Here is a 16082-nt window from a genome sequence, read left to right as displayed (position 1 = left end):
TACCAGGTGACAAGTATGTAACAGTTAATATTACTACAACACACTACATATAGGTGTGCACCAGGTGACCATCATGTAACAGTTAATATTACTACAAGACAATAGTATTAGATATAGAAGTGTACCAGATAACAAGTATGTAGCAGTTAATATTACTACAACACAATAGATATAAATGCGTACCAGGTGACAAGTATCTAACAGTTAATATTACAACAACAAACTAGATATAAATGTGTACCAGGTGACCATCATGTAACAGTTAATATTACTACAACACACTAGATATAGAAATGTACCAGGTGACAAGTATGTAACAGTTAATATAACAGTTAATATTACTACAACACACTAGATATAGAAGTGTACCAGGTGACAAGTATGTAACAGTTAATATTACTACATCACACTAGATATAGAAATGTACCAGGTGACAAGTATGTAACAGTTAATATTATTACAACACTAGATATAGAAGTGTACCAGGTGACAAGTATGTAACAGTTAATATTACTACATCACACTAGATATAGAAGTGTACCAGGTGACAAGTATGTAACAGTTAATATTACTACAACACACTAGATATAGAAGTGTACCAGGTGACAAGTATGTAACAGAAATATTACTACATCACACTAGATATAGAAGTGTACCAGGTACAAGTATTTAACAGTTAATATTAAAAGGTATACAACACACTATATAGAAGTGTACCAGGTGACCCATATGTAACAGTATAATATTACTAGTATCAGTTATAGAAGTGTACCAGGTGACAAGTATGGAAAGAAGAACTGTTACATTACTACAACACAATATATATAGAAGTGTACCAGGTGACAAGTATTTAACAGTTAATATTACTACAACAACTAGATATAGAAGTTTACCAGGTGATAAGTATGTAAATATAATATTACTACAACACTAGAGATAGAAGTGTACCAGACAGAATGAAAAGTATGTAACAGTTAATATTACTAAAAACACTAAGTTAATCAAATAGATTTGTACCAGGTGACAAGTATGTAACAGTTAATATTACTACAACACCAAAATAGAAATAGAGTGTACCAGGCGACAAGTATGTAACAGTTGATATTACTAGGATTTAGAAGTGTACCAGGTTGTAACATTAATATTACTGGGAACAGTGGCTAAAAAATAATACCAAACATACATGTAACAGAATTTAGATAGTATTTCCAATAATACCAGGTGACAATTATGTAACAGTTAATATTACTACACACACAACTAAGATATTAAAATGTACCAGGTGACTACCTCCCAGTTAATATAGACCCAACACACTAGACCAGGGTGTACCAGGTGACAAGTATGTAACAGTTAATATTACTACAACACACTAGATATAGATGTGTACCAGGTGACAAGTATGTAACAGTTAATATTACTACAACACACTAGATATAGAAGTGTACCAGGTGACAAGTATGTAACAGTTAATATTACTACAACACACTAGATATAGATGTGTACCAGGTGACAAGTATGTAACAGTTAATATTACAACAACACACTAGATATAGATGTGAACCAGGTGACAATTATGTAACAGTTAATATTACTCCAACACATTAGATATAGATGTGTACCAGGTGACAAGTATGTAACAGTTAATATTACTACAACACTAGATGGATGTACCAGTCACCAGGTGACAAGTATGTAACAGTTAATATTACTACACACACTAGATATAGAAGTGTACCAGGTGACAAGTATGTAACAGTTAATATTACTACAACACTAGATATAGAAGTGTACATACAGGTGACAAGTACGTAACAGTTAATATTACTACATGTACACTAGTATATTTTAATTGTACCAGGTGACAAGTATGTAACAGTTAATATTACTACAACACACTAGATATAGAAGTGTACCAGGTGACAAAATGTAACAGTTAATATTACTGACAACACACTAGATATAGAAGTGTATGCAGGTGACAAGTATGTAACAGTTAATATTACTACAACACACTAGTTCAAAGTATACCAGTGACAAGTATGTAACAGTTAATATTACTACATACACTAGATATAGAAGTGTACCAGGTGACAAGTATGTAACAGTTAATATTACTACAACACACTAGATATAGAAGTGTACCAGGTGACAAGTATCCCTCAGTTAATATTACTACAAAACACTAGATCTTTTTTGTGTACAAGGTGACAAGTTGTAACAGTTAATATTACTACATCACACTAGATATAGAAGTGTACCAGGTGACAAGTATGTAACAGTTAATATTACTACAACACACTAGATATAGAAGTGTACCAGGTGACAAGTACGTAACAGTTAATATTACTACAACACACTAGATATAGATGTGTACCAGGTGACAAGTATGTAACAGTTAATATTACTACAACACACTAGATATAGATGTGTACCAGGTGACAAGTATGTAACAGTTAATATTACTACAACACACTAGATATAAATGTGTACCAGGTGACAAGTATGTAACAGTTAATATTACTACAACACACTAGATATAGATGTGTACCAGGTGACAAGTATGTAACAGTTAATATTACTACAACACACTAGATATAGATGTGTACCAGGTGACAAGTATGTAACAGTTAATATTACTACAACACACTAGATATAGATGTGTACCAGGTGACAAGTATGTAACAGTTAATATTACTACAACACACTAGATATAGAAGTGTACCAGGTGACAAGTATGTAACAGTTAATATTACTACAACACACTAGATATAGATGTGTACCAGGTGCCAAGTATGTAACAGTTAATATTACTGCAACACACTACATATAGATGTGTACCAGGTGACAAGTATGTAACAGTTAATATTACTACATCACACTAGATATAGATGTGTACCAGGTGACAAGTATGTAACAGTTAATATTACTACAACACACTAGATATAGAAGTGTACCAGGTGACAAGTACGTAACAGTTAATATTACTACATCACACTAGATATAGAAGTGTACCAGGTGACAAGTATGTAACAGTTAATATTACTACAACACACTAGATATAGAAGTGTACCAGGTGACAAGTACGTAACAGTTAATATTACTACAACACACTAGATATAGAAGTGTACCAGGTGACAAGTACGTAACAGTTAATATTACAAAACCACACTAGATATAGAAGTGAACCAGGTGACAAGTACGTAACAGTTAATATTACTGCAGGACACTAGATATAGATGTGTACCAGGTGCCAAGTATGTAACAGTTAATATTACTACAACACTAGATATAGAAGTGTACCAGAATGTGACAAGTATGTGACAAGTATGTAACAGTTAATATTACTACATCACACTAGATATAGAAGTGTACCAGCTGACAAGTATGTAACAGTTAATATTACTACAACACACTAGATATAGAAGTGTACAGTATGTGACAAGTATGTAACAACACTAATATTACTACAACACGCTAGATATAGAAGTGTACCAGGTGACAAGTATGTAACAGTTAATATTACTACAACACACTAGAAATAGAAGTGTACCAGGCGACAAGTATGTAACAGTTAATATTACTACAACACTAGATATAGAAGTGTACCAGGTGACAAGTATGTAACAGTTAATATTACTACAACACACTAGAAATAGAAGTGTACCAGGCGACAAGTATGTAACAGTTAATATTACTACAAAACACTAAGTATCATATAGATGTGTACCAGGTGACAAGTATGTAACAGTTAATATTACTACAACACACTAGAAATAGAAGTGTACCAGGCGACAAGTATGTAACAGTTGATATTACTACAACAAGCTAGATATAGAAGTGTACCAGGTGACAAGTATGTAACAGTTAATATTACTACAACACGCTAGATATAAATGTGTACCAGGTGACAACTATGTAACAGTTAATATTATTACAACACACTAGATATAGATGTGTACCAGGTGACCATCATGTAACAGTTAATATTACTACAACACGCTAGATATAAATGTGTACCAGGTGACAACTATGTAACAGTTAATATTACTGCAACACACTACATATAGATGTGTACCAGGTGACAAGTATGTAACAGTTAATATTACTACATCACACTAGATATAGATGTGTACCAGTTGACAAGTATGTAACAGTTAATATTACTACAACACACTAGATATAGAAGTGTACCAGGTGACAAGTACGTAACAGTTAATATTACTACAATACACTTGATATAGAAGTGAACCAGGTGACAAGTACGTAACAGTTAATATTACAAAACCACACTAGATATAGAAGTGAACCAGGTGACAAGTACGTAACAGTTAATATTACTGCAGGACACTAGATATAGATGTGTACCAGGTGCCAAGTATGTAACAGTTAATATTACTACAACACTAGATATAGAAGTGTACCAGGTGACAAGTATGTGACAAGTATGTAACAGTTAATATTACTACATCACACTAGATATAGAAGTGTACCAGCTGACAAGTATGTAACAGTTAATATTACTACAACACTAGATATAGAAGTGTACCAGGTGACAAGTATGTGACAAGTATGTAACAGTTAATATTACTACATCACACTAGATATAGAAGTGTACCAGCTGACAAGTATGTAACAGTTAATATTACTACAACACACTAGATATAGAAGTGTACCAGGTGACAAGTATGTAACAGTTAATATTACTACAACACGCTAGATATAGAAGTGTACCAGGTGACAAGTATGTAACAGTTAATATTACTACAACACACTAGAAATAGAAGTGTACCAGGCGACAAGTATGTAACAGTTAATATTACTACAACACTAGATATAGAAGTGTACCAGGTGACAAGTATGTAACAGTTAATATTACTACAACACACTAGAAATAGAAGTGTACCAGGCGACAAGTATGTAACAGTTAATATTACTACAAAACACTAAGTATCATATAGATGTGTACCAGGTGACAAGTATGTAACAGTTAATATTACTACAATCACTTATACTAGACTTATACCTGGTACCAGGTGACAAGTATGTAACAGTTATATTACTAACACAAGCTAGTATAAATATACCAGGTGACAAGACTGTACAGTTCACTTATACATATGGATTAACGCTTCACTTATAGGTCACATATACTTTGTAACAGTGAACCTCATTTGCATACAAAACACTAGATATAGATGTGTACCAGGTGACAAGTATGTAACAGTTAATATTACTACAACACACTAGATATAGAAGTGTACCAGGTGACAAGTATGTAACAGTTAATATTACTACATCACACTAGATATAGAAGTGTACCAGGTGACAAGTATGTAACAGTTAATATTACTACAACACACTACATATAGATGTGCACCAGGTGACAAGTATGTAACAGTTAACATTACAAGACAATAGATATAGAAGTGTACCAGATGACAAGTATGTAACCGTTAATATTACTACAACACAATAGATATAAATGCGTACCAGGTGACAAGTATCTAACAGTTAAAATTACAACAACAAACTAGATATAGATTTGTACCAGGTGACAAGTATGTACAGTTAATATTACTACAAGACAATAGATATAGAAGTGTACCAGATGACAAGTATGTAACAGTTAATATTATTACAACACAATAGATATAAATGTGTACCAGGTGAAGTATGTAACAGGTAATATTACAACAACAAACTAGATATAAATGTGTACCAGGTGACCATCATGTAACAGTTAATATTACTACAACACACTAGATATAGAAATGTACCAGGTGACAAGTATGTAACAGTTAATATAACAGTTAATATTACTACAACACACTAGATATAGAAGTGTACCAGGTGACAAGTATGTAACAGTTAATATTACTACATCACACTAGATATAGAAGTGTACCAGGTGACAAGTATGTAACAGTTAATATTACTACAACACACTACATATAGATGTGCACCAGGTGACAAGTATGTAACAGTTAATATTACTACAACACAATAGATATAGAAGTGTACCAGGTGACAAGTATGTAACAGTTAATATTACTACAAGACACTAGATATAGAAGTGTACCAGGTGACAAGTATCTAACAGTTAATATTACTACAACACAATAGATGTAGATGTGCACCAGGTGACAAGTATGTAACAGTTAATATTACTACAACACACTAGATGTAGATGTGCACCAGATGACAAGTATGTAACAGTTAATATTACTACAACACAATAGATATAAATGCGTACCAGGTGACAAGTATCTAACGTTTAATATTACAACAACAAATTAGATATAGATGTGTACCAGGTGACAAGTATGTCACAGTTAATATTACTACAAGACAATAGATATAGAAGTGTACCAGATGACAAGTATGTAACAGTTAATATTATTACAACACAATAGATATAAATGCGTACCAGGTGAAGTATGTAACAGTTAATATTACAACAACAAACTAGATATAAATGTGTACCAGATGACAAGTATGTAACAGTTAACATTACTACATCACACTAGATATAGAAGTGTACCAGCTGACAAGTATGTAACAGTTAATATTACTACAGCACACTAGATATAGAAGTGTACCAGGTGACAAGTATGTAACAGTTAATATTACTAGAACACACTAGATATAGATGTGTACGAGGTGACAAGTACGTAACAGTTAATATTACTACAACACACTAGATATAGATGTGTACCAGGTGACAAGTACGTAACAGTAAATATTACTACAACACACTAGGTATAGATGTGTACCAGGTGACAAGTACGTAACAGTTAATATTACTACAACACACTAGGTATAGATGTGTACCAGGTGACAAGTACGTAACAGTTAATATTACTACAACACACTAGATATAGAAGTGAACCAGGTGACAAGTACGTAACAGTTAATATTACTACAACACACTAGATATAGAAGTGTACCAGGTGACAAGTATGTAACAGTTAATATTACTACAACACACTAGATATAGATGTGTACCAGGTGACAAGTACGTAACAGTTAATATTACTACAACACACTTGATATAGGAATGTACCAGGTGACAAGTACATAACAGTTAATATTACTACAACACACTTGATATAGGAATGTACCAGGTGACAAGTACATAACAGTTAATATTACTACAACACACTAGATATTGTTTTTGTCCGAATAAGAATGTTGTGTGTGTGTGTGTTTGCATGTGTGCATGTGTGTGTGTGTACCCGCACGTGTGTGAGCAAGCAAGGAAGAGTTAAGAATATGAACAGTCCGCACATAAAATTCTACATTGTGTCACAAATTCATCAAATCAGCTATGAACTGTAATATTAGCTCATTGTCATTTTCTCTCTCTCTCTCTCTCTCTATTTTTGTGCTTATATCCACTTAATGATCAAGCACGCTATTCTGGGTTCTTATTTCAGCTATCTGGGCAGTATGTCCGACACATAGGTGTACAGGACATAAGATATAAATATAAAATATACAAATAATTCAAAAATAAATATGTAGCTTTACAGATACATAAATATTTGGTCAGATTGATGGCTTACTCATTGCACTACCATGGTGTGAAAGGTTCAGTGAACTGGTATCGTGTTCTCTTTTTTATTACAGAAAAGTGTTGTCAATAATATATTTTTCTTTATAACTTTAAAATCAGTATCAACATTACTCTGCTGATTGTAGATAATCCAGTACCGGAAGGGCCATGGCGTAAAATACCAGACGTGTCAATCCAGGTAATTCACGCATTCACAGGTACTTAGTTACAATGCATGCATGGACAGCTGCAGGCACAAATTATAAATTGTAAATGAAGAGGACATTATGCTTATAGGATGTATTAACACCAAGACCACCACAACATATTAATTATACCACAAAAACATTTCTGATCCATTCAATATTCTTGTTTTGAACAGATATTCAACAAATGACAGGAACTGTTTTCATGGATAAATCCCCTACTTATAGTCTGTCCCACAGCTAACGCCTTTTTTCATACTATGGAATTTACTACAAGTTGTTTATGTCTGAGCCGATTGATTTGTATATTTTTGTTATTTCCAAAACACTTTTGCTTTTCCTCTTACGTGAAACCAAACTGATATTATTTACAAAAAACATGTTTATAGAATGATGGGATGGACTATAGAATGATTATTCCACCACATTAGTCATTTTCGTTCCAACCAATGCACCACAACTGGTCAAAGAACGTGGTATGTGTTTTCCTGTCTGTGGGAAAGTGCATATAAAAGATTCTTTGCTGCATTCGAAAAAATGTAGTGGGTTTCCTCTGAAGACTACGAGTCGCAGTTACCAAATGTTTGACATCCAATAGCCGATGGTTAATTAATCGATGTGCTCCAATGGTGTCATTAAACAAAACATGCAAACTTTAACTTTTTAATACATTAGTCAATACTAAAGCTGTTTTCACTAAATGAAAGTATGGCTGTTAACACAATGTATTTTCTGCAGACTCTGAGGACGGATTTAGAGAAGTACTGCCCTGTGGAGGGTCTGGAGGACCAGTTTGTGAACATCCTCCTCATAGGACAAGTCGGAGCTGGTAAATCAAGTTTCTTCAACTCGGTCAACTCTGTGTTCCGGGACCGCGTCACAAGCAAGGCGAGGAGTGGCGGGGCGGAGCACAGTCTCACCACAACGGTTGGTTTTCTACTACATTACATCTCCTCCCCACCACACACGGGGGGTGGGGGTGGGGGGGGGAGTTATATGCCAATTCTGAACACACCAGTTGGTTTTTATCTACATCACATCTCCTCCACCCCCTCCATTGGGGGGTCAGTTATATATTAATTATGACGACAACGGTTGGTTTTCAACTACATTACATCTCCCCCACCCCCACTCCATTGGGGGGGGTCAGTTATATATTAATTACGCCAACAATGGTTGGTTTTTATCTACATTACATCTCCCCCACCCCCACTCCATTGGGGGGTCAGTTATATATTGATTATGACAACAGTTGGTTTTCACCTACATCGCATCTCCCCCACCCCACTCCATTGGGGGGGTCAGTTATATATTAATTATGACAACAACAGTTGGTTTTCAACTACATTACATCTCCTAGCTCACCCACTATTCACTGGGGGTGGGGGGTGGGGGGTTATCTCCTAAGTTCAAGGGAATAAATCGCAATGAGGAATGTTAAAGTTCATCTGTAACATTACATGATAAAGCAATATACAACATTCCATCTCGGGCATTGGGGGCAAAAAAAGTCAGGATTTTTATTTTAAAAATTTGTCACATCTCTTACATGTAACTTCAAGAGACATAACTTTGTGAAAAATGGGTAAATTACCATGAAACTCAATTTAATTCATAACAGAACATGACAAAGCTATACACACAATTTCAGCTCAATATCTTGAGGCATTGCACACAAAAACAAATCAGAATTTGTTTTTCATATCGCCTAAGTTCCAAGGGCCATAACTCTGGGTAAATTGTCATGAAAGTCAAACTTGATCTGTAACAGTACATCGTAAAGCCATACAAAAAATTTCAGCTCAATATATTGAGGCATTGGGGGGGGAATGGGGAAGGCCGGAAAATAAATTTCCATATCTACTAAGTTCAAGAGCCATAAATCTGTCAAAAACTGATTTGTAATAGTATACGATAAAGCTACATGTATACACAAATGTGTGGACAGACAGATTGACAAACAGAAGGATGGAGATGAAACCTATAGTCTCCTCCAATTGGACCGGTAGGGGACTAATACCCCTTAAAACACAAGTAATGTTTTATCTGAGATTTAGCATGTTTGTCTGACAATTGGTCTTTCTTAAAACAATTTGTATGTGATATTCAACATTAATCTTCTTAAAATCGTTTCCTCTGAACATTCAGTATTAAAATAGTTTTCATTTGACATTCAGTATTGAAATAGTTTTCATTTGACATTCAGTATTAAAATAGTTTTCATTTGACATTCAGTATTAAAATAGTTTCCATTTGACATTCAGTATTAAAATAGTTTCCATTTAACATTCAATATTAAAATAGTTTCCATTTGACACTCAGTATTAAAATAGTTTTCATTTGACACTCAATATTAAAATAGTTTTCATTTGACATTCAGTATTAAAATAGTTTTCACTTGACATTCAATATTAAAATAGTTTTCATTTGACATTCAGTATTAAAATAGTTTCCATTTAACATTCAATATTAAAATAGTTTCCATTTGACATTCAGTATTAAAATAGTTTCCATTTAACACTCAATATTAAAATAGTTTCCATTTGACACTCAGTATTAAAATACTTTACATTTGACACTCAGTATTAAAATAGTTTTCATTTGACATTCAATATTAAAATAGTTTTCATTTGACATTCAGTATTAAAATAGTTTCCATTTAACATTCAGTATTAAACTAGTTTCCATTTAACACTCAATATTAAAATAGTTTCCATTTGACACTCAGTATTAAACTAGTTTCCATTTGACACTCAGTATTAAAATAGTTTCCATTTGACATTCAGTATTAAACTAGTTTCCATTTGACACTCAGTATTGAAATAGTTTCCATTTGACACTCAGTATTGAAATAGTTTCCATTTGACATTCAATATTGAAATAGTTTCCATTTAACAGTCAGTATTAAAATAGTTTCCATTTGACAGTCAGTACTAAAATAGTTTCCATTTGACATTCAGTATTAAAATAGTTTCCATTTGACATTCATTATTAAAATAGTTTCCATTTAACACTCAATATTAAAATAGTTTCCATTTGACATTCAGTATTAAAATAGTTTCCATTTAACACTCAATATTAAAATAGTTTTCACATGACGTTCAATATTAAAAGTTTCTATTTGACATTCAATAGTGAAATAGTTTTCATGTGTCAATTCATAGCCTTCAGATGAAAGTTAAAGTTTGTTTGTTTTAACAACACCACTAAAGGACGTGGATTTATTGATTGCTACATTTTTCCATTATTTTTATATCCACTTTTCCACAGACTGGATATCACATACCACACTATTTGATAGATCAGTCGTGGGGCTGAGACAGGAAAAAAAGTAATCACTATTCAGAGAGTCTTTGATTCTACAACCAAAGCAACTCAGGCGAACATTCTACCAACTGAACTGAATCCCGTCCCATTGTGGGGCACTATAGTGGGGTAAAAAAAAAAGGTCCTCCAAGGTGGTTCGATCTTAACCTAAGCACGTCAGGAAAGCACTGTACCATCTGAGCTAGTATCAAGTCATCTCTGTTACTGTCAGTTGGTCCCACATTACCCATAGCACTCTACCAATTGAGCTAGTATCAAGTCATCTCTGTTACTGTCAGTTGGTCCCACATTACCGACAGCTCTCTACCAAATGAGCTAGTATCAAGTCATCTCTGTTACTGTCAGTTGGTCCCACATTACTGACAGCACTCTACCAACTGAGCTAGTATCAAGTCATCTCTGTTACTGTCAGTTGGTCCCACATTACTGACAGCTCTCTACCAAATGAGCTAGTATCAAGTCATCTCTGTTACTGTCAGTTGGTCCCACATTACTGACAGCTCTCTACCAAATGAGCTAGTATCAAGTCATCTCTGTTACTGTCAGTTGGTCCCACATTACCGACAGCTCTCTACCAAATGAGCTAGTATCAAGTCATCTCTGTTACTGTCAGTTGGTCCAACATTACCGACAGCTCTCTACCAAATGAGCTAGTATCAAGTCATCTCTGTTACTGTCAGTTGGTCCCACATTACCGACAGCTCTCTACCAAATGAGCTAGTATCAAGTCATCTCTGTTACTATCAGTTGGTCCCACATTACTGACAGCTCTCTACCAAATGAGCTAGTATCAAGTCATCTCTGTTACTATCAGTTGGTCCCACATTACTGACAGCACTCTACCAACTGGGATGTCTGTTACTGTCAGTTGGTCCCACATTACTGACAGCACTCTACCAACTGAGCTAGTATCAAGGGATGTCTGTTACTGTCAGTTAGTCCCACATTACTGACAGCACTCTACCAACTGAGCTAGTATCAAGGGATGTCTGTTACTGTCAGTTGGTCCCACATTACTGACAGCACGCTACCAACTGAGCTAGTATTAAGTGATGTCTGTTACTGTCAGTTGGTCCCACATTACTGACAGCACTCTACCATCTGAGCTAGTATCAAGGGATGTCTGTTACTGTCAGTTGGTCCCACATTACTGACAGCACGCTACCAACTGAGCTAGTATTAAGTGATGTCTGTTACTGTTAGTTGGTCCCACATTACTGACAGCACTCTACCATCTGAGCTAGTATCAAGTCATCTCTGTTACCATCAGTTGGTCCCACATTACCGACAGCACTCTACCAACTGAGCTACATGTAGTATCAAGTCATCTCTGTTACTGTCAGTTGGTCCCACATTACTGACATTCAATCCATGTTACATCTTTATATTTTATACACACATTATGATGCTGCCAGTGAATTAGATTTTGTTTCCGGTGCCAAGTGTTCCCTTATTTCGTTCCCTCAGTATAGTATTCATGTGACATAAACGGTTGTTTTGTTTAACAACACCACTAAAGCACATTGATTTATTAAGCATTGGCTATTGGGTGTCAAATATTATGAAATTTTTATATATTGTCTTAGAGAGGAAACCCGCTACATTTTTCAATTAATTATTAGCAAAGGATCTTTTATATGCACCATTCCACAGACAGGATAACACAGCCTTTGATATTAAACCAGTTGTTGCACTGGCTAGAACGATCAAAGTATATGAAATGCGGTGTTCAGTTTGAAAATATTTTAACCCCTTAACCACCTAGTAGTAAGTAGCAAATAATGTGTAAGTTAATGATAAAGTTAGAGTTAGAGCACATTGAATTATTTATCATTGGCTATTAGACATCATACATTTGGTAGTTTTGACAGTCGTAGAGAGGAAACCCACTACATTTTTCCATTAGAAGCAAGAGATCTTTTATATGCACTATGCCACAGACAGGATAGCACATACCATGGCCTTTGATACCAGTCGTGATGCACTGGATATAGCGAGAACTAGCCCAATGGGCCCACTGCACTTCAGGCGATCGCTCTACCACTGAGCAACGTCCCGACCTTCTGTGACATGATAGTTTTAATATGACATTCAGTAATCTGTTAAAGGGACATTCCCGAGTTTGCTGCAATGTTTAAGATGTCATCGACTAACAGAGACTTTTTAACGATTGTAATTACATATGAAATATATTTTTCTGCGTAAAATATTAGTGGCTGTATACTAAACGTGTTTCTGATCGTTATACTATTTGTACTAAGTTACATTTCATTTTATTTCCTAAAATAAAAAAATTGGGTTTGGGCTTCTTAGAAATATTAAGACGACCAGATACACATTGAATATATAGACACTGATAATCTGAACAAGAAAATATATTTTATTATGTAAGTTTAATCGTAGAAATATTTTGTTAGTCGGAAACATCTTACAATGCAGCAAACTCAGGAATGTCCCTTTAATGTGTTCTTTCATTGTCAGTCAATCTGCACTGCTGCGACTACCATGTGACTTATTTTGTTTCAGTTTCGAATGTACAAGATCAAGTCCAAAGAGACTGGATACCCGTTAAAATTTCGCCTGTGTGACACGAGAGGCCTAGAAGAAGGTCAAGGCTTGGATATTGTGGATTTGGTTTCTGTCTTAGATGGTCATATTACAGATGGGTATGAGGTATGTGTTTTAAAAAGTGTGTATTTTGTTTTCAACACCACTAGAGCACATTGATTTATTAATCGTCGGCTATTGGGTATCAAACATTTGGTAGTTTTTACTTGTAGTCTTCAGGCGAAACTTTTTTTTGGTTAGCTGCAAGGGATCTTTTATATGCACTTTGCCACAGGCAGGACAACATTTACTAGTTATTTTGATTGATTATTCTTATGTTGTGTGGTTTGTACAAAACAGTATAACATGTATGTGTGTGAAGTATTATTACAAGACGTGTAGCAATATTGATAGGACGCGATACCATACTTATTAGCACTGACCCTAGTTATCAGGCAGTTTTTGGAGGCAGTCTTTACAAACTAATACAGAGATATTTATTTTCTGTCATTTTCCTCCAACTCTGTCTTCTGAGCTGTCCACACCATCGCCTACCTGTGTCCCTTACACCCACCTGGCATTCTCGTCCTCTTGTTGATCTGACCCACGGCACTAACGACCGTGGGTAATAGGGGTGCATAGTAGGTAGTTACAAGTGCCTCTTAACAATGCCAGAAGTAACTACTGAAGTGGTCAGACCAAGCCCACAGTTAAAAGCAGTATACATATGTGTGCCACAAGAGACAAGCACCTGTCAGGGTTAGAGAGACAAGGACTGGGATGTGGAGGTTGACAGTGAAAGAAGTTGAAAGATAGAAGGAGCTGCTAGATCAGAAAGAAATGAGATGGTATTCAAAGGAGTGAAAAGGAAAGTGGGAGAGGGATAAAAAAAATATTACTACAAAGTTATTTTGGAAATGTTTAAATTTTTAATTTTTATTAAATTTTAAAATCAATCACTTTTATTGTTAGTTAGTCAGATTTTACTCCCTCCCAGTATTGTTTTTAACTTTCAAGTTACGTGTTTCTATTTTATACCTTACTGGCTTACTGGCCAACCATTTTGCTTTATTTCTTCTTCTAAAAATGTTGGGTTTTTGCTAACGATCGATTATTCTTATATACTTTTAATTTGGGTGGTTTTATTGGAAACAATTCTTTTTAAAATTTTATAAAAGTTTAAATAGAAATTTAACATTGAAAATTTTAAAAATCTATCTTCTAGAGTTTTCACTGGATTGTTTTGAAACTTGGTACGGGAGCAGGTTTATTTTTGACCCAATTACATGAAAATGCTTGAATCTGGATTACAACATTTATTCATATCAGCATTACTACCAAACAGCTATTAGGGTTGCAAACAAATGATGATGGAAATGCATGTTAAAAAGGTTTTAGGCCTGCTACTACATTTTGCTAAAATATCTAAGTAGTGTTTGCCCAAATTGGATTATTTGTTCCAGCAGTTGACCCCCCTTCACACACACACACACACAGAGAGAGAGAGAGAGAGAGAGAGAGAGAGAGAGAGAGAGAGAGAGAGACTGAGACTCTCACACACACACACACACACACACACACACACACCCACACCCACACCCGTATGCTTATGCTAGGGTTGGGCAAACTTGGATTTTTTTCTTAAAAGTTGAATTTGCAGAGTTGTTTCTATGACCATTTATCCCACAGAATCGGAATTCGATGGAATTTTTTACATAGCAGGATGTTTGATATCGGTTAATGACACAAATTAAAAATGACTGCAACAAATAACAATTTTCTTAATGTTATGGTAGGTTCATTTTTAATATATTATGGGTTGTAATATATGATTTGTTATGTTTCTCAGTGTGTTTATCTCACATATGATGTCCAAAATGTGATCTAATGCATGGATGTTGATATTTACTGGCAAGGTATCGAATCGCATTAATTTTGACTAATACGTTGTATCTAGTCGTCCAGGTGCCAGATTCATCTATGTAACGATTGGTTGCTGGGTTGTTTGCAGCTTTCAGAAACACCATCTGATATCCAGTTGCTGGTGTATTTATTGCTCAGTAAATGAATATAGAAATACAGAATAAGAACATGAACATAAAAACGGTTGTATGGAATATTGTATTAAAAATGAATGGGAATTTAAAGCCTAACAATCTAATGGATGTATTCTCATGTGCAGAATGATATAGTTATGTAAAAAAAAAAAATAAGAAGAAGAAGACAGAATTTATAACTATAGATACTGGTAATCTATTAGCTGAAAATGTTTGCCTAACAATCTAATGGATGCATTCTCATGTGAAGAATGATATACAGTCAAACTTCGATCATTCCATCTTCGATCTCTCGATCTTAAGCGACAGTTCCGGCCGAGTTGCTGTACAAACTAGTACATGTAATAAGGACCTTCGAAAACGAAAACTCGATAAACTCGATAAACT

The 16082-nt window shown here is 34.6% G+C and overlaps 1 protein-coding gene across 1 annotated transcript; it reads left to right on the top strand.

Annotated features, from left to right (window-relative positions):
• Positions 1 to 689: 689 nt before the first annotated feature.
• LOC121366610 (interferon-induced protein 44-like) lies at positions 690 to 13764 on the top strand (the record flags this gene model as incomplete). The annotated part of the gene is made up of 5 exons (XM_041490981.1): positions 690 to 720; positions 897 to 903; positions 7705 to 7757; positions 8503 to 8691; positions 13618 to 13764. Coding segments are annotated over 5 exons (427 nt in total), but the record flags the coding sequence as incomplete, so codon positions are not given.
• Positions 13765 to 16082: the final 2318 nt, after the last annotated feature.

Source organism: Gigantopelta aegis, unplaced genomic scaffold (genome assembly GCF_016097555.1).
Source record: "Gigantopelta aegis isolate Gae_Host unplaced genomic scaffold, Gae_host_genome ctg6380_pilon_pilon:::debris, whole genome shotgun sequence".
NCBI classification, from domain to species: domain Eukaryota; kingdom Metazoa; phylum Mollusca; class Gastropoda; order Neomphalida; family Peltospiridae; genus Gigantopelta; species Gigantopelta aegis.
The sequence above is the reverse complement of the archived record's forward strand: the minus strand, read 5'-3'. Positions and strand labels throughout refer to the sequence as shown.